The 24,027-nt window shown below is 36.2% G+C and overlaps 2 protein-coding genes across 5 annotated transcripts in view; one reads left to right on the top strand and one right to left on the bottom strand.

Moving 5' to 3' along the window:
* The window catches only part of SMC4 (structural maintenance of chromosomes 4), a 242,496-nt gene that overhangs the window by 127,800 nt on the left and 90,669 nt on the right, over positions 1 to 24,027 (top strand). The window lies entirely within an intron of this gene.
* IFT80 (intraflagellar transport 80) overlaps positions 1 to 24,027 on the bottom strand; it is a 131,008-nt gene that overhangs the window by 48,521 nt on the left and 58,460 nt on the right. For all 4 annotated transcript variants that reach the window (XM_055569214.1, XM_055569213.1, XM_055569217.1 and 1 more), the window contains 2 exons: positions 8,506 to 8,685; positions 365 to 483 (listed from right to left, as the gene is read on the bottom strand). In XM_055569214.1, the coding sequence (XP_055425189.1) occupies positions 365 to 483; positions 8,506 to 8,685 (299 nt within the window). The remainder of the gene's footprint in view (positions 1 to 364; positions 484 to 8,505; positions 8,686 to 24,027) is intronic.

Here is a 24,027-nt window from a genome sequence, read left to right as displayed (position 1 = left end):
TCCTCTGCCAGTGGTTAGGTGATTCCTTTTCATACCATTTACCGGATGCTCCTAAACTTCTCTGGGCTTTGAAATAAAAGTATACTAAAGTCCTTGAGCTATGAGTAAAATAAGAGCAAGCATTATCCCAGAGAAGGTATTCTGTAGTACAAAAGTGATTATTAACCTTTGATGCACAACTATTATATCTATTTTCTCTGCTCATAGCTCACTTTTTATCACTTCTCAGTTAGGAGTAAGTTCAAGATAGGTGACGTTTTTGAGAAAGTTAAGTTTACGCCAAACCATGTTAATATGACAGCTGGAAAATAAATTTTTTTTCATAGACAAAACTCTAGATTTTAAAGAAATGCAAGATGCTTACGAGAACACATAACACTGAAGAGATGTTGAAACAACCAAGTGTGCATAGTTCAAAGAGGCTTTAATGACTCTGTCACGGAATTCCAGTAAATCCACTGCGTCGTTAAGAACGTTACGAACCTAAACAAGGAAAAATGAAATACCAACGAACAACATTAAAATACATCAAAATTTTAATTAGATAAGTTAGCAAGATTCTGAAACACACCAAAAAAGAAAAAAAAAAATTAAAAGGCATTCTTGTTATCTAACCATAGAAAGAAGAATTCAATAGGAACCAGGCATAAGAGGACATATTTGGGTACAAAAATTGACCAATAAAAGTACAGATACAGAAAAGTTAGAAATCAGTAGAAAATGATCTATAGAGATTTTTAATCTGAAAGCCAACCTGTATGATGTAGCAGTGGTGCAGTGTTAGAACAGTGAAGTATATAGCCAAAGGAGTATAGCTTATAGGAGCTGGAAAGAGATCACATGATTTCTACTCAAAATAGTAAGAATATCTCTTTCTAGGGCTAGGTTTTACTTTAAAATTTAAGTTCTAAAAAAGAGATATAACTTCAAAAATCAAAAGTGGAGTAGGAGGTGTTAGTAAAGAAACTGACTGCATAGTGAAGAAGCCAAGCTGCACAGAGGGGTGGAAAATGTTTCCATATGTAAAAATACAGAGATAACATATAAGAAAATTAAGCACCAACTAACAAACAGAGATGTGCCCATGACAGTCAAAACTGTTATAAAAGTTTGTTAACTGAATAAAGTTTACAAGGATTTTAAAGTTTGGCAATACCAGCCCAAAATTTTGAAATTGACAGATAATCTACAACAAATTAAAAAATACATTGGGCAAGAAAAATTTATGAAATCTCTGGTTAATACCAGACGATATTAAATTAAGAGGTAAAAAACTGAGAGAGATTAATTATACCTAGAAGTTAATACTTTTCTAAATTTCCATCAAAATATTATCATCTTTCTAAATTGATATGACAATTATAGTATTAATGAAGAATAAAAGGCTTTGAAAAAAAATAGGAAGATAAAGTCAAACTTCTTACAAGTATTTCCTCAAAGTACTTATATCTATAAGGCATATATTTTTATTACCTATTCCCTAACTCCTATCCCTATCAGTCATCACCATGCCAAGAGATAGCAGAATTATATACACATATAATCCTTGACATAGCAATCTTACTTCTAGAATTCTATACCAAAATAAACAGGCAAAATTATGAAATAACATACAAATAGGCTCTTACTACATACATCACTACTGGTAATAGCAAAAGACTGGAAACAACCCAAATGTGTATCAATAAGGGATAGGCTGAATAAACTACATTCACAGAGTAGAATAACACATAGCTATAAAAAGGACTGAGTAATATCTATGGAGTGATCTCCACAGATCACTATGATACCCACTATATAGATATCCACTATTTATTGTAAAATAAAAAGTGCTAGATGCAAAAAAGTATGTATAGTATGATACTTTTTATCTTATAAAGGGAAGGCTATGAAGATATATAGATTTATTCATATTAAAAAAACAAAACATGTAAAACAATATTCAGCAATAATATTGAGATTATTATTTTAAATTATATTTTAGGGTATATTCTAGAATATATTAATGTCTTTAGGAGCCAAAATTTTCTTGTAAGAGAAAAGAACTGCAAAGAGAACAAATCAGAAGTAAAATGCCATAATCTTGAATTTGAACTTGAAACCTCAGTACATACTCATGATATATTTTTATCAGTCAAAAAGTACATTTTAGCTAGGAGTAAGGATCAAACCAATAGCAATGAGCATACCTAGAACTTGGATCATGGTCTCTAGGTAGTATTCCCCTCCAAAAGGAACAAAGGCTTCTTTAAAAAATGGCTGATTCCAAGTTTGGAATAGGAAATGTGTAAAAAACCTAGAATATCTTATCAGAAATGCAAGCAAGCTATTAAAATCATCCCAAATGAACAAAGGAGTCAACTGGGCAAAGATGGAACATTCAAGCATTAAAGAGAATAATGACTGCAATGGATTGAAATATACCAAAATTTTTAAATCTGTAAGTTTATAATAACATCATCATCAACACCAACAAAGAAACTCATTGGGAATGCCAGGAAATGAACTCATTATTTGAAAACTGATAAATAAAGGAAAATAATCAGAATTTGTCTTACTTCAGGGTAACAAATAGTTGATTAGGCAAAGTCTATTATAGAAGGATTTTAGCTAACAAATGTAGAAGGAATGATAGAATCACAAGATGCAACTCCTGATGAGACATGGTTCTAAATAAGTACCATCCTTGACTGCTAAAAATATTAAAGTAAAAACCTAATGGGAAACTATATGACAGGTGAATCAGACTTATAACACCTACTCCCAGCAAAGACATCTACTTTCCTTTTGGAAAGAAATATTGCTAGAATTCAGCCTGGAGACAAAGCACAAGTTAGGAAACCTTCTCACTCTTGGTTACTGTATCACAAAAAAGCTGAGGTCCAGGGAGACAGGTAATGTCTCAGGAAAATGAAACCTATTACCAGGTAGCAACTGTCAGGTCAAGGTCTAGAGTTAACAATTAGGGCTCAACACGATCTCTGGTTTCTGAGTTAATGAAACACAAATCAATAGTCTACAAAGCTTCTAAGTAAACTGTGAAACTCTAAACCAGGCAAACAAAAAGTCGTGGCTATTGTCCCTATTGGAATCTATGGCTCCATCTTAAAAACATTAAGTGGGCTGTTAAAATGTAGACTCCAGAAAGGAAATCATTCCAAGTGGGAGATCTTCCCCAAAAGGCAAGCTAGAGTTGCCAAATTAACCACGCAACTAACTTCAGTGCTAAAACAAAGAATTCCCAGGATATTCCCGGCCAACTGGGCTTTTGTTATGGACCTTGTAATCACAGTGTGCTGTTTTTCCTTCACCCATTCTCCAAATTGTTTTCATTCCAGCTGCCCTGTATTCCTTTCATCATTATAAATTGGGAAGATGATGGGGAGGAGGAGGAGAATAATTACAACTCATATTTATTTAGTTTTCCAGACCAAAGAGTTAGAGCTGGAATGACTTGGATGAGTCTAGTCTGCCATCTTTTAGAGAGGGGATGGGTTTGTTTTCAAAAGCAAATGGAATAGCTACATTAGTTAAGTAGAGCACTTCTGAATTATACGTATACAAGAATAAGGGTAAGCATTAATATGTGTTGTGACTAGACTGTAAAGGGGTTAGTGATTTCCACCTACTGGTATTCACATCCTTATGTAAGTCTCTCCACTTGTGTGTGAATTAGACCTCATAGCTCACTTCTAATGATCAGAAAAAGGCTAAAATGATGAGATGACACTTCTAAGTTGAGGTTATAAAGAACTATGACTTACATTTCACTCACACGCTCTGTGCCCTTCACACTTGCTCTCACAAAGCTGCCAGGTTGTGAGCTGCCCAGTGGAGAGGCTACATGTAAGGAACTGAGGGAGGCCTCCAGACAACTGCCAACAAGAAACTGAGGCCCTCAGTTCAACAGCCCTTGAAAAATGGAAGCCTGCCAACAACCATATTGGTGAGCTTGGAAGCAAGTCCTCTCCAGTTGAGGATGCTTCAGGTGCTACTAAAAACCTTGGCCAACACCTTAATTGCAGCCTTGTGAGAAACTCTGTGTCAGAAGATTTACTAAGCCATGCCTGGATTCTTGACTCAAAGAAATTAAGAGATAATAAATATTGCTGTTTTAAACCACTAAGTTTATTTATTAGGCAGTCATTAATAACTAATAGTTACAGTTGCTAAGCAGCTAAAGGATAGACTATAGTGGATAGCTGTTGGTTTCTGTCTGCCCAGAATCAAATGCTATCTTTTCTAGTAACTATGCCTTGGTTTTCCTTTGGGGAACCATACCCATTATTCTAAGTGACTAAGTGGTTTTGATGGGGTTGATTCCATTCCCTCCAACTCCCAGCTAAATATACTTGACCCAGACTCTTGGCATATGAAATCCAATGCTGAGACTTCTGCTGAAACTACTAGGGGGCTAGAAGGAAAAGCACTCTTTCTGTTGGGCTTGAAGTTGGTAGAATGTAAGCCTAGAGCTACCAAGGCCATAAAGGAGAGACAGCGTTTGTAAAAATGAAGCCAATACAGAAAAAAGGAGAGTACAGGAAGAGAAAGTGATGGAAGTCCAGTTGACCTTATTTAAGCCTCTGAATCCAATACCACCTCATCAGTCTATCTCTTGACTTCACATGGACCAATAAATTTCTTTTGTTTCTTTATTTTTTACCTTCATTTAATTAATCTGAGATTAATTTATGAAAAAAAAAAATTTCAACATATTAATCCAGAAGGTCCCATGAGAACAGGAACCAAATCTGTCTTATTCAAAACTGTATCAACCATTGCCTAGCTCAAGGCATTGCAAGTAGGTTACCAAATGAGTAAATGAAACTGTTGTAAAAAAAAAAAAAAAAACTATGGATAGACCCAGCTTAGCAAAAATGCAATATAAATGTCTTATAGTCATTGAGAGTAAGATCCTTTTACAAAAGTAAAAATAGTGTTCTTGTTCTAAAGCTTTGAAAGATTATTTGTAAACATTAAGTATAAAGACAATTCGGTTTAGATAAGCTATTTAAAAACCTCACTGTTCATCTTATCTGATGTAAAAATCCTCTAATTCTAAGATGATTCCTTTTTTTAATGAAAGAAAAATTTCTCTTTTTAAATATATTCTCATCTTGGGGCATTTCTGAAATTAAGGCGATATTATATTAGCTAGCCCCCATGCCCTATATGAATAAAACTGTGTCCCCAAGTCAGCTGACTAGAACTCACAATGCATTCCTATCACAGACACAATACTATAAATAATGTCTTAGTTCCCAGGCTAACTAACAAAAATATATATTTATACTATCAAATAGATCTAACTACTCATTTACAGGAAATACAGAAGACAGAGAAGTATGTCAAACCAAACCATGGGGATACTGTCAGCAAAAGTCCAGACTCTGGAGACAGACAAAAAATTAATTTGGTGTCTTCAACAGATAAACTGCAAGGGGAAAAAATAAAGATGGAAGGGGTATCTATAGACTAAAAGATACTTAAAACATATATCAACCAACTGTAACATGTAAACCATTTTGGATCCTAATTCAAACAAAAACAAACCTTTAAAAATGTGATATGGAGGAAACAATTGAAAATTTGAACATTTTTTAGATATTCCTTTGATAATATTAAGGAATTAGTATTTTTAAGATACAATGGTATTGTGGGTATTTTTAAAAAAAGAGTCCTTATCTTTTAGTTGTACATACTGAAATTTTTGCAGCCGAAATGATATCTAAATTCTCTTCAAAATAATTGGGGCAGGGGGAAAGTAGATATGGACATGGATGGGGCAGGCTTGATCATGGGCAGATGGTTGTTGGGGCTGGGAAATGAGCACAAAGAGATTCATTATACTATTCTCTCTATTTTTGTATGTTTTAAATTCTCCATAAGTTTAAAATTTTTTAAATAAGAAAGCAGAAAAAAGAAAATGTATAAGTTACCTATTATTATCACTAATGACCCTACTATCCAAATTTTAAAATCTGATACTTAGCCTAAAGAATACCTGAAATCACAAGTTATGTTTTCAAATTTTTATAGTAATTACAATCATCTAAATTCTGAATACTAAAGATAGAGGCAACTGATAAGGACAGCAGAAAGAACGGGAAGAAGGTAGAGCTCCCTTTACTTTGGCAGATGGTTTGCCATAAACAAATCATCTTTGGCCACTCCTCCTACCTTTCATCAACTAACTTTTAAAATATTTGTCAAGCTCTTATTACATGTGAGGCACTGGGCTAGGCCCTATGCCCCGACCAGTAACGGTGAAGAAGCTGAAGTTGAAAGGTTCTATGAAGACCTACAAGGCCTTTTAGAACTAACACCCAAAAAAGATGTCCTTTTCATTATAGGGGACTGGAATGCAAAAGTAGGAAGTCAGGACACACATGAAGTAACAGGCAAATTTGGCCTTGGAATACAGAATGAAGTAGGGCAAAGAACGCACTGGTCATAGCAAACACCCTCTTCCAACAACACAAGAGAAGACTCTACACATGGACATCACCAGATGGTCAATACCGAAATCAGACTGATTATATTCTTTGCAGCCAAAGATGGAGAAGCTCTATACAGTCAGCAAAAACAAGACCAGGAGCTAACTGTGGCTCAGATCATGAACTCCTTATTGCCAAATTCAGACTTAAATTGAAGAAAGTAGGGAAAACCACTAGACCATTCAGGTACGACCTAAATCAAATCCCTTATGATTATACAGTGGAAGTGAGAAATAGATTTAAGGGACTAGAGCTGATAGAATGCCTGATGAACTATGGACGGAGGTTCATGACATTGTACAGGAGACAGGGATCAAGACCATCCCCATGGAAAAGAAATGCAAAACAGCAAAATGGCTGTCTGAGGAGGCCTTACAAATAGTATGAAAAGAAGAGAAGTGAAAAGCAAAGGAGAAAAGGAAAGATATAAGCATCTGGATGCAGAGTTCCAAAGAATAGCAAGGAGAGACAAGAAAGCCTTCCTCAGTGATCAATGCAAAGAAATAGAGGAAAACAACAGAATGGGAAAGACTAGAGATCTCTTCAAGAAAATTAGAAATACCAAGGGAACATTTCATGCAAAGATGGGCTCGATAAAGGTATGGACCTAACAGAAGCAGAAGATATTAAGAAGAGGCGGCAAGAATACACAGAAGAACTGTACAAAAAAGAGCTTCATGACCAAGATAATTACAATGGTGTGACCACTCACCTAGACCCAGACATCCTGGAATGTGAAGTCAAGTGGGCCTTAGAAAGCATCACTACGAACAAAGCTAGTGCAGGTGATGGAATTCCAGTTGAGCTATTTCAAATCCTGAAAGATGATGCTGTGAAAGTGCTGCACTCTATATGCCAGCAAATTTGGAAAACTCAGCAGTGGCCACAGGACTGGAAAAGGTCAGTTTTCATTCCAATCCCAAAGAAAGGCAATGCCAAAGAATGCTCAAACTACCGCACAATTGCACTCATCTCACACGCTAGTAAAGTAATGCTCAAAATTCTCCAAGCCAGGCTTCAGCAGTACATGAACCGTGAACTTCCTGATGTTCAAGGTGGTTTTAGAAAAGGCAGAGGAACCAGAGATCAAATTGCCAACATCTGCTGGATCATAGAAAAAGCAAGAGAGTTCCAGAAAAACATCTATTTCTACTTCTGCTTAAGAAGCTTACAACTGATTAAATAACCCCTCCCACCAATGTTCTCTGATCTGTAAAACATTTCCCCCTAACTCCAATGGCCACAATTCAATCTTTCTGTCTTAATCTATAAAGATTCTTACCCCCAAAGTACCTGGTTTTCTTTCTAAATCTCAATAAGAGATGGTGAGGTGATAGAGTGATGTTTCTGGAATTTTAACCTTCTGATTCCAACCAGTCTGGGGTCTATAATACAAGTGTGTAGTCACCATGCTCCACTTGGGTGGGGATCTTAGTTTGTGTAGAACAACTCAAAGATACCAGCTTTGGTACTAGGGAGGATTCCCCCACGATCCTGCTCAGTTTCAATCCCCCCTTTTCTTTGATAATTCTCCAACTTGAAGGGTACAGGTGGGGGACAAAAAGGGAATAATGTTTTGGATAGAGAGGTTAATCATAAACTTGCCAGAGAAACTCAGGTTTAGGGGAACTCAATTTCATCCTTGCCTCAACCCCATAATTTCAGGAGCTGTGGGCACTCATATTCTATGTCATTGAATGGTTCTTTATGTCATAAAAAAGTCACTAATGGTATAGTTAGTATCTTTCTAATATGACTGAATTTTAATAAACATGATTTAAATATAATCAATTCAGTTCAGTCACTCAGTTATGTCCAACTCTTTGTGACCCATGAACTGCAGCACCAGACTTCCCTGTTCATCACCAACCCCTGGAGCTTGCTCAAACTCATGTCCATCAAGTCGATGATACCATAATAAACAAAGATAATTCCATATTCTGTATCGTAAACTGAATATGTGGCGGGGGGGGGGGCAGATTTAATCAACTATGAAACACAATCATACCTGCATGGTCCTTCTTTTAGTTAATGTTACTTGAAAATTCTTCCACTCCCAGCGTTGCTCCACCACATGTGCAAAAACAACATGTCCATTTCCACAGGCTCCAGCAATCTGGGTGCCATCAATTGACCATGCAATATTAAATATGCTACCAGTGTTGGGCTTTTCTAAAGCATATGACCACTGGGGAAGAAAGAACATAACAGAATCAATTTATTTTACAATATTTTAAAGAACTTTTAAATTGGGCATATGTTAACATAGTAAGATGATTTTTTTTAAAAGAACATGTCTTTATTCTAGAGTTAATAAGGAATATTTTTCTTAATAAAATGATAGTGTACCGAGTGGAAGATAAAGACATGATTTTTTTTCTAAGTACATAGTAGAATACATGATGTGATAAGAGTATAAAATCTCTTAAGAACTGTAGAACACTCACATCATTTCGATTTACATCATTTGATTCACTTTTAAGCAGTTAATACTCAATGGGTAAATATAAACATTCCATAGGGAAAAAAACAAAGACATCTTACTATTAATTCATAAAGATCTCTACAGTCCCTACACGTAAAATTTTACTACAATATTTTAGTAATTGTCATATTGAAACTAAACACACAATGTTACTAAAGCATCTCTAATACATATCTTAAACCATGAAAGTACAAGTAAATAGATTTTTCCTTTTTTTTATTCACAGTGCAGTAAGTAAGACATTTTATAGAATCTGTTTGAGAAAGCAATCCAGCAAAATCAATAAGCATCAAGTGGATGAAAAACTCTTGTGCTTGTCAGTGTGTGAATAAGATAATAAGAAAAAAAACTTTTACAAAAATGATATTATATGCATTTTCTTTCATTCTTCAGATGAAATATACACTTACTAAAAGGATGATTTGGCTAATTTTACTTATACTTTCTTTCAATTCTTCCAATCTTACTATGGTTTTAAAAATACACAAAAAACCAACCACCCAGAAAAATCTTACTAACTTAATATTAGTTTCAGGTGTGCAACATAGAGATTCAAAATTTTTATAAGTTATATTCCATTTAAATTTCTATGAAATACTGTCTGCATTCCCTTTGTCATTTGTGCTTTTAAAGAGATTCAAAGCTCTAAGTCTCTTTTCTTCTCCAAATAACCCATGGAACACTGGATTCATATTTGCATTTCTAACCATGAGAAAGAAAGGAGGCAGTCTCCCTGGATGTAATTTACTGATGCTAGAAGCAGCAGCAGCAGCAAAACCCTGAAGATTATCCCTCTCACTTATGCTTATCTCTTTCTTTGACCTAACTACCCCTTCTTTGAAGGCAGTGTTACTCAAAATGTGCTCAAGCCAGCACCATCTATATCATCTGTCATCTTGTTAGAAATGCAAATTATATGCTCTGTATCATCCTATTGAATCTGAGCCTCTAGGGGAAGAGGACCAAGAAACTTTTTGTTGTTGTTAGTCTATTTTTTAAAATATAGTTGATTTGCAATGCTGTGTTAATTTCTACTGTACAGCAAAGTGATTCAGTTATACATATATACTCTATTTTTAATATTCATTTTGATTATGGTTTATCATGGCATACTGAATATAGTTCTCTGTGCTATACAGTAGGACCCTGTTGTTTATCCATTCTAAATGTAATAGTTTACAGCTGTCAACTTCAAACTCCTGGTTCTTCCCTCTCCCCCCTCCCCACCTTTGGCAACCACAAGCTGGTTCTCTATGTCTGTGAGTCTGCTTCTGTTTCGTAGATATGTTCATTTGTGCCGTATTTTAGATTCCACATATAAATGATATCATATAGTATTTGTCTTTCCTTCCTGACTTACTTAGAATCTCTAGCTGCATCCATGTTTCTGCAAATGGCATTATTTTGTTCATTTTTATGGCTGGGTAGTATTCCATTGTGTGTATATATAGATAGATAAACACATCTTTATCCATTCATATGTCGATGGACATTATGTTCATTCAGGAAACTTTTAATGAGCACTTCAAGAATCTTAAGCATTGTAAAGTTAGGACACTGGTTCTGAACTCTGGTTGTACATTAGAAATATCTGGGAAGCTTTTAAAAAACAAACAAACAAAAAAAACCCAGAAATGCAACCAACTAAACCTAGAATTTCGGAGAAGGCAATGGCACCCCACTCCAGTACTCTTGCCTGGAAAATCCATGGACAGAGGAGCCTGGTAGGCTGCAGTCCATGGGGTCGCTAAGAGTCAGGAACGACTGAGCGACTTCACTTTCACTTTTCACTTTCATGCATTGGAGAAGGAAATGGCAACCCACTCCAGTGTTCTTGCCTGGAGAATCCCAGGGACGGGGAAGCCTGGTGGACTGCTGTCTCTGGGGTAGCACAGAGTCGGACACGACTGAAGTGACTTAGCAGCAGCAGCAGCAAACCTAGAATTTGGGGTGGAGCCTGGGTATCTTAAAAGTTCTCTTGGTGATTTTAATGTAGAGACACTATTCTAAAAGAAAAGCAAAACTCATGATTTCCTTTAAGACTATTATTAGCCGCTGGCTCACTGCTAATACCATGACAATTCATTTGCTAACGCTTGAGAAAATTACATGACCTTTGCTTTAGCCTCTAAACTAGCTTCTCTTTGTTACATATAAATGTATTTTCTTACATTCATCTAGCTTTTTCTTTGAAATGTCTTATTAGAATTTCAAATAAAGTATATTAGGAAGAGTAATATAAAGCAGTGGTTCTCAAACTTTAATGTGTATTATTATAGAATTACCTAGAGTCCACGGGGTTGCAAAGAGTCAGACACGACTGAGCAACTGAACTGAACTGAAGAGGGATTGTTAAAATAAATTGCTGAGCTCCACCCCAGTCTCTGATTTAGTAGATCTAGGGTGAGGCCAAAGTACTTGCATTCTAACAAGTTCACAGGTGGTGTAAAGCTTCTGGTCCAGCAACCACACTTTGAGAATGGCTGGTATAATGAACACCCATTACTCGGCTTCCACTTAGCAACTAATGGGTAATTCTTATCTCATGTGTACCACCATCATGGCCCAGATCTTTCTGAGCAATCCCTGATATCATTTATAATTTCATCATGAAGAACATCAGTATATATTACTAAAAACACAAATTTCTTTAATCCAACCTCAGTATCATTATTAAACCTAAAAACAATGAACAGTAACTCCTTAATATTATCAAAGTACCTAGTCACTGTTCAAATTTTTCCAGTTGTCCTTTTTTGCCTTCAGTTCGCTGGAATTAAGATGCAAATAAGGTACAATCATTTTGATTGGTTGAGAAGTCTGTTAGACCTTTTGATCTATATTCCCCTTACACATGTTCTTTCCCCTTGCAATTTTCTGTGGTTGAAGAAACTGGGTCATGTCCTGTAGATTCCCACAGGCTTGAATTTACCATTTGCATTCTCGTGGGGTTAACGTGTTACTCTGTCCTCTTTATTTCCTGTTAACTGATAGTTAAATCTAGAGTCTTGATCAGATTCAAGTTTGATTTTTTTTGGCAAGAAAACTTCATAAGTGATGTTGTGTACTTCCAGCAGGAAGCATTTAACGTCCGAATGTCTTTTCATGTTATTCAGAAATGATCATTGCCTAGGTGAACTAATTCATGTGCAGTTGCAAAATGGCAATTATTACAATCCTTCTTGGGATTCCCTGGTAATTTACAATCTTTCTTTCTTCACTTACTAACTGTAATAGTTCTACAAAAAGAAACATCTCAACTATTTGGTTACCTTGGGATATAATTCATGTATCAAAGCACAGAATAAATTCTTGACTTTCCCATTAATTATTAGTTTTCAAAAATACAAATTTGAATAGTGACTGGATAATTAATAATATTAAGAAATTACTGCTAATTGTTTTTAGGTTTAACAATGGTATTGAGTTATGCTTAAAAAGTCTTTGTGCGAGACTTTCAGTCTAACTTTCAATTAGATATCTACTGAAAAATTTAGTGATGAAATGATACATCAAGGATTTGCTCAAAAATGAGCCATGGAGAAGTAGGTGATGGTATGGTGAGGCAAGAATCGACCATTAGGTAACAATTGTTGGGTAATGGGTAAGTAGAGATTTATTACACTAGTTGGTTCCCCTGTAACCTCCAAAAGTAACCAAGAAATCTGATTGCTAGTATCATGAATTCATTAACATATTTGATGTGTTTCAATCAATATAATGCTCCACTTAGCTCAATATTAGCCAGTGGGATCCTCTTTCAGTTAGTCTTTAGACTTTTTGACAAAATCCTGTAGTCTTTGATCACTTTCCTTACTTGATACAATGACAAAATGTTCCAGACTCATTTTTATATTTCCTACCCCACACCTGGCATCCAACTTTTCTTCAGTGATTCATGGTTCACTTTATGGAAATGTGGAAAATGGTACTGAAAAAACCCCCACAAATGCTAAGGGTGTCCACTGTTACTGAGTTGATCATTCAAGTCTTTTCTAGGCCTTTAAAACAGACAGCACTAGGACATTTTTTCAATAACTCAAACTTAAACTTCCAATTCAAAGCCAGGAAATTAATGTGGGATTTTTGTTTACCCTCTCCAATCTTACCTCCATATCTCCTTTCACCTGGCCAAAAATCCCAGTTAAGAGCATTAATGTAAGTAAATACCCAGGATGACAATATCAATACCACAAAGCAATAGTTACAAATGAGCTTTAAAATTTTTTTTCATTCTTTTGCCCTTAAATTTCCATTAAAAAATGAAAATTTATTGAGATATATTTCACTTATTATGAAATTCACCCTTTTAAAGTAGAGAATTCAGTTGTTTTTTAGCATAGTCACAGTTGTAACCATTACCACTACTAACTTCAGAACATGTTTATCACCACAAAAAGAAACCCATACCCATTAGCAGACATTCCCATCTGCCCTCCAAGCTCCTGGCAACCACTAATCAACTTTCATTTTCTATTCTGGCCATTTCATGTAAATGAAATAATACACTATGTGATCTTTTATGATTGGCTTATTTCTCTTAACGTAATATTTTTAATGTTCATCCATGTTGTAGCATGTATCACTATTTCATTACTTCTTATTGCCAAGTAATATTGTATTATATTGTATGGATATATCATATTTTGTTTCTCCATTCATAATTTGAGAGGTTGAGTTTTTCAGCTTTGTTTACTATTATGAATAATGATCCTATGAATATTTATGTATAGGTTACTGTGTGAATATGTTTTAATTTCTCTTGGGCACATAACTAGGAATGGAACTGCAGTGTCTATGGTAACTCTATGTTTAACATTTTAAGGAACTGCCAAAATGTTTTCCAATGTGGTAGGATAATTTTCTGTTATGTCTCCACTGTAAGCACAAGGAACAGAAAATCACATCATTTAAAGTCACTTGAACTAGCTCCTCTCTAGGTAGGTATACAAATGACTGAGTACACAATTAGTCTCACTTTTTTTTTTTTTCACTTACTTTGGGTTTAGGAATTGCTTTCTAAAAATTTAACTTTGTTTTATAATTATGCAACATATTTACATGGTTTCAAAGTTCAATTTACCAAAAAATATATATATAACAATGTATAATCAAGGAAGTCCAACTTCTATCTCTTTCCTCTCTCCCATTCTCTCCTCAATATAGATAACTATTTTATGTTTTATCCTATGTTTTCCTTCATAAGTGTGCATGTACAGAGTTATGCATGTGTGTGCATGCACATGCACTAGCATTTATCTATGAAAGGGGTAGAAGTGGTGGTACAAATATATCCAATATTAAGACATGATCTATTGTAGTATAATATATGGATATACATCTACTTTTATAGCTACTGATAGTATGATCAATAGGTTTTTGATTAATATGTTTAATATACAATATGTTTAATATACTCTGTATATGCATACATTTGAGTTTCGGATTGTTAATCTGAACCTAATTCTCCTATAAACTCCTTAAAACACTAATGGGAATCACGTTCCTTGAGTTCTTGCATGTTTATACCAGTATGCTTATGGACCTTTATACTAAAAGTCAGAATAGCTGTAGTATCCTGTTAACCATTGTACAGTGACACTATTTAAGCCTGATGGCATTCCGAGTTTCCTCCCTTTATGAGTGATTTGCTCTTTCCCTTGTATGCCACAGGACTTTTTTCCTTCTTTAAATTCCTATAGTTTTATTAGCATATACCTGGGTGTTGGCCATCTGGGTAGTTGTCCTGGGTGTATCTGGTATGCCTTTTCAAAAGCAAATTCAAATCTCTTATGTTTGAGGAAATCTTTCTTGAATAGTGGCTTTTAGTATTTTTCTGTTCATTGCTTTGGGCTTCTTTAAAGATGCTTATTATATACATAAGCATATTTATATAATTTATACTTAATATAAATTATATCAAACTTCCTCTATCTTCTGTATCACTTCCTATCAAACTTTATATCTCTTTTGCAATTTCCTTGCTTCCACTTCACATTCTATTTATCTTAAGGTACCATCCACCTTGTTCATTTGCTCTTACATTCCTTCTAGTTCTGTCTTCACTGCTGTAATAATTTTTCCTTTTTAAAATAACTCCCTCCTAAGTTCTGTTACCTCTCTTTAAAAATCTCCCATTTTCCCATCACCTCATTTCTTACTTTTCCTACTTCTGATTTACATGATTATCTCATAGCTTTCGTCATCTTTTTAATATCCTTCAACTTCTTCTGAATTAATCGGTCGCAGTGCTTGTCTGTTTATGGCATGCTTTTGTTGTCTTTGGTAACATTATGATTTGACTGTGGCCCTGATCTGCTCATTTTCAAGTGAAAAGGGTTTTCCTGTTCACTCATGGGAGGGAAGAATGTCCCAGCAGGATAGCTCTACGGCTCTCTCTTCTGTTGTTTTCTTGCAGTGATTAAAAAAAAAAAGAGCCTCCAGTTTTTGAGATGGGCATTCTCTGCTTCTTCCAATTTTATCTGGATCCATTCTCATCTTTGCTCAACTGCCTCTGTTGTAATCAAACTGAATTTTAATCTCAGCAATTTCTGTAGCACAGGGCTTTGTACCAAGAGGAAGCTTGACTTGTTAGTTTCAAGAGTACTTTAGACCCAGACATCTCCAGCACTGCCAGTTCCTGTCATGATCCCTTAGCACTTAGAATTGGATTCTACGGAAATGTCTTTCCAGTTTCAGCTGCTGTTCTCAGACTGGCCTGTCTCACTTAGAGCCCTTTGTTGGTGATTTGGGAATTCTTTTTTTATGATCTTAGAAGCCTGGCTACCTTTCCTCTGCTTCCCCCAACACAGATGCTGATACCACATTTACCTATCAGTGATACTTTTGGGAAAATCATTTGACCATACTGGTGAGGTTTTCTATTTTTTTCAGAATTTCAAGCAATAAATTGTAGCTAACATGGTTTTCTTAGAATACAGAATCAGATCAGATCAGATCAGTTGCTCAGTCGTGTCCGACTCTTTGCAACCCCATGAATCGCAGCACGCCAGGCATCAGAGTCTTTTCCAATGAGTCAACTCTTCACATGAGGTGGCCAAAGTACTGGAGTTTCAGCTTTAGCATCATTCCTTCCAAAGAAATCCCAGGGCTGATCTCCTTCTGAATGGACTGGTTAGATCTCCTTGCAGTCCAAGGGACTCTCAAGAGTCTTCTCCAACACCACAGTTCAAAAGCATCAATTCTTTGGCGCTCAGCCTTCTTCACAGTCCAACTCTCACATCCATACATGACCACAGGAAAAACCACAGCCTTGACTAGACGAACCTTTGCTGGCAAAGTAATGTCTCTGCTTTTGAATATGCTATCTAGGTTGGTCATAACTTTCCTTCAAAGGAGTAAGCGTCTTTTAATTTCATGGCTGCAGTCACCATCTGCAGTGATTTTGGAGCCCAGAAAAATAAAGTCTGACACTGTTTCCACTGTTTCCCCATCTATTTCCCATGAAGTGGTGGGACCAGATGCCATGATCTTCGTTTTCTGAATGTTGAGCTTTAAGCCAACTTTTTCACTCTCCTTTTTCACTTTCATCAAGCGGCTTTTTAGTTCCTCTTCACTTTCTGCCATAAGGGTGGTGTCATCTGCATATCTGAGGTTATTGATATTTCTCCCGGCAATCTTGATTCCAGCTTGTGTTTCTTCCAGTCCAGCGTTTCTCATGATGTACTCTGCATATAAGTTAAATAAGGAGGGTGACAATACACAGCCTTGACGTACTCCTTTTCCTATTTGGAACCAGTCTGTTGTTCCCTGTCCAGTTCTAATTGTTGCTTCCTGACCTGCATACAAATTTCTCAAGAGGCAGATCAGGTGGTCTGGTATTCCCATCTCTTGAAGAATTTTCCACAGTTTATTGTGATCCACACAGTCAAAGGCTTTGGCATAGTCAATAAAGCAGAAATAGATGCTTTTCTGGAACTCTCTTGCTTTTTCCATGATCCAGCAGATGTTGGCAATTTGATCTCTGGTTCCTCTGCCTTTTCTAAAACCAGCTTGAACATCAGGAGGTTCACGGTTCACATATTGCTGAAGCCTGGCTTGGAGAATTTTGAGCATTACTTTACTAGTGTGTGAGATGAGTGCAATTGTGCGGTAGTTTGAGCATTCTTTGGCATTGCCTTTCTTTGGGACTGGAATGAAAACTGACCTTTTCCAGTCCTGTGGCCACTTCAGAGTTTTCCAAATTTGCTGGCATATTGAGTGTAGCACTTTCATAGCATCATCTTTCAGGATTTGGAATAGCTCAACTGGAATTCCATCACCTGCCCTAGCTTTGTTCGTAGTGATGCTTCCTAAGGCCCACTTGACTTCACATTCCAGGATGTCTGGGTCTAGGTGAGTGATCACACCATCATGATTATCTTGGTCAAGAAGATCTTTTTTGTACAGTTCTTTTGTGTATTCTTGCCATCTCTTCTTAATATCTTCTGCTTCTGTTAGGTCCATACCATTTCTGTCCTTTATCGAGCCCATCTTTGCATGAAATGTTCCTTTTGTATCTCTGATTTTCTTGAAGAGATCCCTAGTCTTTCCCATTCTGTTGTTTTCCTCTATTTCTTTGCACTGATCGCTGAAGAAGGCTTTCTTATCTCTTCTTGCTATTCTTTGTAACTCTGCATCCAGATGCTTATATCTTTCCTTTTCTCCTTTGCTTTTCACTTTTCTTTTCACAGCTATTTGTAAGGCCTCCCCAGAAAGCCATTTTGCTTTTTTGCATTTCTTTTCCATGGGAATGGTCTTGATCCCTGTCTCCTGTAAAATGTCACGAACCTCATTCCATAGTTCATCAGGCACACTATCTATCAGATCTAGGCCCTTAAATCTATTTCTCACTTCCACTGTATAATCATAAGGGATTTGATTTAGGTCATACCTGAATGGTCTAGTGGTTTTCCCTACTTTCTTCAATTTAAGTCTGAATTTGGCAATAAGGAGTTCATGGTGTGAGCCACAGTCAGCTCCTGGTCTTGTTTTTGCTGACAGAGAATATGAAAACATAAACATAAATTACTTTTGACTTGGCTAAGTGAAAATAATTTATTAAAAAAAAACAGTATGAATGAGTAAAAAACAGAAGAAAAATAATAGAAATAGTAGTTATTGTAGAAGTTTATGGAATACAAATGTGATCTGCATTCACAATAACTCATCCCAGTAAAACACCAATGTTATTTTGAGTTGTCTATGAATAAGCACTATGTCACTGAACAAGAACACAGTCAGCTGCTGTCACGCTTTTGAGAGATTTAGCAATAAATAAGCTTACTTTGTTTTGTTGCACTTTACTTTCTTGCTCATTGTAGATGTTGTATTTTTCAAAAATTAAAGGTTTGTGGCAACCTTGTGCTCAGCAAGTCTATCAAGCAACAGTTTTCCAATAACGTTTGCCCACCTCATGTCTGTGTCACATTTTGGTGTTTCTAGCAATATTCCAAATTTTTTAATTATTATGGTATTTGTTACATTGATCTATGATCAGTGATTTTTGATGGTACCATTGTAACTGCAGATGTGGTGGAAATAGCAAGAGAACTAGAATTATAACTGGAGCCTGAAGATGTGTCTGAATTACTACAATCTCATAATTAAAGTTTAATGGATGAAGAGTTGCTTCTTCTGAATGAGCAAAGAAAGTGGTTTTTTGAGGTGGAATCTACTCCTAGGGAAGATGCTGTGAAGATTATAGAAATGACAATAAAGGGTTTAGAATATAAAATGAACTTGTTTAATGAGGCAGTGGCAGGGTTTAAGAGGATCAACTCCAATTTTGAAAGAATTTCTACTGTGGGTAAATGCTATCAAACAGCAGTGCATGCTATAAATTGTTTGTGATGGAAGAGTCAATTAATTCTTATTTTTCAAAATTGCAACAGCCACCCCAGCCTTCAGCAACCACCACCCTCATTAATCAGCAGGCATCAACACTGAGGCAAGACCCTCCACCAGCAAAAAGATTATGACCACTGAAGGCTCAGATGATGGTTAGCAATTTTTTTAACCAACCAATTATTATTTAACCAATTATTTTTTAATTAAGATATGCACATTGTTTTTTAAAAAATATAATGCTCTTACACACTTAACTGAACTGAACTGAACTTTATATGCACTGGGAAACCAAAAAGTTCATGTGACTCCTTTTACTGTGATATTTGCTTTATTGTGATGGTCTAGAACCAAACTTGAAATATCTCTCGCAATATCTCTGAAGCATGCCTCTATTTTTTGTCTAAATGCAGTCTTGAAAAGTTGTGAGGCTGGCCAGTTTAGTTTTGTCTTGGGCAAATATCACTGGCACCTCCCCAAATATCCAGGACCTTGATGGTATTCTATGGCTAGCCCAAAATTCTCCTCATTAAAACCCATTTCCCTGGTAATAGTATTCATGTCTCTCTTTTCACACTCTCATCCAAAATCTACTCTCTGCTAGCCAAATTACTCAGAAAAGAGCCTGATAATAATAAGTTCAGTGTATTACTCCCATGAAACTATTTCAAGAACTAACAAATTCTTAAAGCAAACCAATAAAGCTAATAGGAAAAAGTTTGTCATCAATAAAGAGGGGGTGAAAACCTTCCCCAAACACCACCCACATAACTCACTGCTAAGACTGGCTTTGTACCACAGTTACAAAGGTGGTTTTCTAGTACTGCGGTAACAAATAACCATGAACGCAGAGGCTTAAAACAACACAACTTTATTATCTTACAAGTCTATAGGTCATAAACCCCACACAGATTTCACTAAACTAATATAAAAGAGGTGTTGGCAAGGCCGCATTCCTTTTTGGAGACTTTGGGGGAGGATCCATTTCCTTGATCATTCAGGATGTTAGCAGAATTCAGTTTCTTACAGTTAGTTGTAGGACTGGACTCCCCATTCCCAAACTGAAGGGAGGCCACCTGCATTCCTTGCCTGTGGTCCCCTTCCTCCTTCTTTAAAGCCAGCAACAGAGATTGAGTTGCTCTCACTTTGAATGTCTCCTCCTCCTTGAAACACTAACCCAGCCAGGAAAGACTCTCAGCTTTAAAGAAATCATATGATTAGTTTGGGTCAACCTGAATTAATCCAGGATGGTGTTACAGCTAAAGGTCCATTATTTGTATCTGCCAAGTCCCTTTTGCCATTTAAGGTAACACTCAGAGCTTCTCAGGATTAGGGCATGGGCATTTTTGAGAACCCCATTATCTGGCCTACCACAAAATTAGAGCAATCAATTTGGGGATTTTAAAAGCTTGTTAATTTTTTCCCTAAAGGTTCAAATATAAGCATAAACACATGAAACAATATTTTTAACACTTTTAAAAAGTAGTTTGTGGTCTGTGGTTTTTAGTTTCAAAAGGCTTATTCACAACTAGAAAGAAACTAATTAGATGACGTTGTCACCAAGTGATAGTAGGATCTTGGTTATTATTCATGTGGTACTGAAGGATTAAGGATATGTATATATATATAACATTTAAAATTTTTTGAACAAGTTGCTTTTAGAAAGAAAAAGTTATCAAAATGAGTTTATAACATTAAGCAAAATATGCATTTAATATCCTACCATGTAAACTGTACAAAAAGCATTGAGATTGTAATTAAGAAAAAGAAAGCTATCATTTTTCATGAATATTTTCCAATAGTATTAAAAATTAGACTAAGAGACAGAGTCTTTCTTGGAGAAAATAAAGATAATCTCAGAATACTTGGGGGAGAGGGTAGGGAAAGTCCTCAAGGAGCAATTTTAATTGTCAAATCTATAGCCCCTAACAGATGATAGTGTAAATAATTAGATATGGACTAGTGGGCTGAAAAAAATCTATAGAATTATTTAAAACAAGGAAGAGTAAGTAAAAGAGGAAAGGTAATTTCACTGAAGGCAATGAAATAAAAGGAAGTAACATCTTTTCTTATATCAAAATAAAGGACTTCTTTACATGATTGGTATCTCTGGCAATGACTAATCAAAATGTGTGAACATGGATGCTTGACTTATGAAATATTTACAAGTAAAAGAAAATATGAGAGAGATTTTAGAAGAGGAAACAACTAATTCTACCCAAATGGAGGGTGGAGGAACAATGACGTACTGCATATAATGAGGCAGAGCTTGAAAGGTCCAGGTGTAACAGGAGCTTCTGCATGATTTTAACATATGGGCATCTAGAGAACATTTGTCAAACAGAAGTTCTGTGATTCTAGAAATAGAGAATTATATTTAGATTTTAAATACCAAAATCAGAAAACAGCTAATTCATATTTGTGCTTTTTGGTGAATAATAATATCAACAACACATAATTTATTGGTCATTTAAAAAAAGGTTTGGGTTTTTTTTAAATGTTTTAAAGTTACTTCACCAGAGAGGAAGTTTAACCAATTTAGCTTCATCCAAAATAAGTAGTGAACTTGAGTGAAGTCGCTCAGTCGTGTCCGACTCTTTGTGACCCCATGGACTGTAGCCTACCAAGCTCCTCCATCCATGGGATTTTCCAAGCAAGAATACTGGAGTGGATTGCCATTTCCTTCTCCAGGAGATCTTCCTGACCCAGGGATTGAACCCGGGTTTCCCTCATTGTAGGCAGATGCTTCACTGTCTAAGCCACCAGGGAAAATGAGTAGAGACATACCTAAAAATTCACCATTATTCTCTTCTTTATTCATTCTCCTACAGTTATAACCTTTGCCATTAAATAACTCATTATTTTATTATCTGTTTACATATCAGTAAAAGTTTACTCTCAGAAAAAGTGAGCTACTCCTAGAGAACTGAGCTATGCTCAGTGGCTCCATCATGTCCGACTCTTTGCGACTCCATGGACTGTAGCCTGCCAAGGCTCTTCTGTCCATGGGGATTTTCCGGACAATAATACTGGAGTGGGTTGCCATGGCCTTCTCCAGGGGACCTTCCCAACCCAGTGATCGAATCCAGGTCTCCCGTGTTGCAGGCAGATTCTTTACCATTTGACAGGTATGGGTATTATTACTTGAAGAGTCAAGAGTATCACACAGAACTCACACACACAAATATCTGCTGAATGGATGAATGAATGAATGTGCCTGTGTCCTTAAGCAAGCCTTTCTTCCCAGAGCTTAAACCATGAGTTCAACCAAATATGACTTAAAAAAAAAAAAAAAAATCAAAGGAACAAATTAAAAGCCAAAGATTTACAAATTTTAAACTAGCTTTCTCAAAAACATCAACCAAACTGACTAACTGGGTGAATTCTAGCAAAACTAGTCAAAATGTTGCAATGTAAGCCATTAACTGAGTTACATCAATTGAGTGAATGTAAGTCATTAAAAACGAAAACACTTTGTCTGTACCATGATGCATTAAAATGCAACATTTATAGAACACCTCCTACATGTTAGGTATTGATTTTTAAATGATTAAAAGTAAATTCTGTAATAGAATTCTGATTTTGTATTGCTTACCAAATTTCTCAATTCTGGACAACAGAATGTAAAGGCTGCTCAGTTCCCTTGATGGTTTCTAGCAAAGTTGGTTTTATAGCAAATCTGAAAATATAACTCGCATTATAAAAGCAGAAATTTATTCATGTAAAAAGAAAAACTCTCAGAGGATTAAAACTGAAAAATTTTGGCAAATATGGCTAAGAAGGCTTTCAAACACAAATGGCAACCTCCTGGGTTGGCGGTCTCCCTCCCCCATTTTCTAGGCTCTGGCCCTCTCCAGGGATCCCATGGTTACTGCTAGACTCTTGATGGCCATATTTATATGGCATACCCCAACCTGCCTAGACATATCTGATTAGACCAGGCTGGGCCAGTAACTCCTTCTCTAAAGGTGTTTAAAACTAGGACTAAGCTTCTTATTTCAGTCTGGCCGCTCTCTTGGATAGAGATGGACACTTGAGAACTGTTAACACTGGTCACCTTCAAGCAGGTAAACAGGGGAGAGCTGGGCGAGGGGTCAGTTTGCTGGGAAAGGACAAAGAGGGATAAGCAGAGAGAAGCAGAGGCAAAACGTACAAAGGGACCATGTTCTGTGTTTTCTTAGCACTCCGGTTTCCTGAGGTCTGGCTTCTGGAAGATAACTCTGTAACCTTAGAGGAAATAGCTCTTTTTGATCAATGGTTTCTGCTACTTGCATCCAACTATAATAAAATATACAGCAAATAGTCTGAAGTTATAGGATCAGCCATGCTTCTCTAGCACTGCATGAGTTCTTCCCACTTCTGGCACCGTATGTACAGCACTACCTCCTCTTATGCCTGAGTACTAAGTCGCTATAGTTGTGTCCGACTCTGAGACCACATGAACTGTCCATGGGCTTCTCCAGGCAAGAGTACTAGAGTGGGTTGTCCTGCTCTCCTCTATGGGATCTTCCAGACCCAGGGATCAAACCCACGTCTCCTGCACTGGCAGGCAAGTTCTTTACCATTAGCAACACCTGGAAAGCCCACCTCCTCTTGTACAAACTTTATATTAAAAAACAAAGAAGCACCACACTAATACTGCTCATAAGAGGAAGCAAGCAGTATGTCCAATGCCCATGGGAAAGGTATCATAAAACTGTGGAGCTGAAAGGAGAGAGATGATCACTTAGCCCAGCTCATCTATTTTATAGATGAAGAACCTGAAGGTCCGAAAAAAGCCTTTAATTTTGTAATTTGTAAATTCACCATTGGAGTCTAGACTCCAGAGCTCTACAAACATATCAATACTATTTCTACATTAAAATAAAAAATAAGCAATTATACTAAACAGCACAAGGCAGAGAATAATTGAGAATTTGTCTTTATAGCATTATCCTATCAAAGGATATTATGTACCTTTAAGGGAAGATACCATTTTTTTTTCTCCTGTATTCTGTCAAACTGCTCAGGCATGGGGGTTATTTCCCAATAGGGAAATAAGAGTTATTTAAACTAAAAAACATGACTTAACTATAACAACTTTTAAAAGTACCTCTGAAATGTCAAACTCACTCTTCTCTTTACTACTTGTATATAAATATACTGGACTTCCCTGGTGGCTCAGACGGTAAAGAATGTACCCTCAGTGCGGAAGACTTG

Source organism: Bubalus kerabau, chromosome 2, assembly GCF_029407905.1.
Source record: "Bubalus kerabau isolate K-KA32 ecotype Philippines breed swamp buffalo chromosome 2, PCC_UOA_SB_1v2, whole genome shotgun sequence".
In the NCBI taxonomy this organism is placed as follows: domain Eukaryota; kingdom Metazoa; phylum Chordata; class Mammalia; order Artiodactyla; family Bovidae; genus Bubalus; species Bubalus kerabau.
This window is presented reverse-complemented; position numbering and strand designations above follow the sequence as displayed.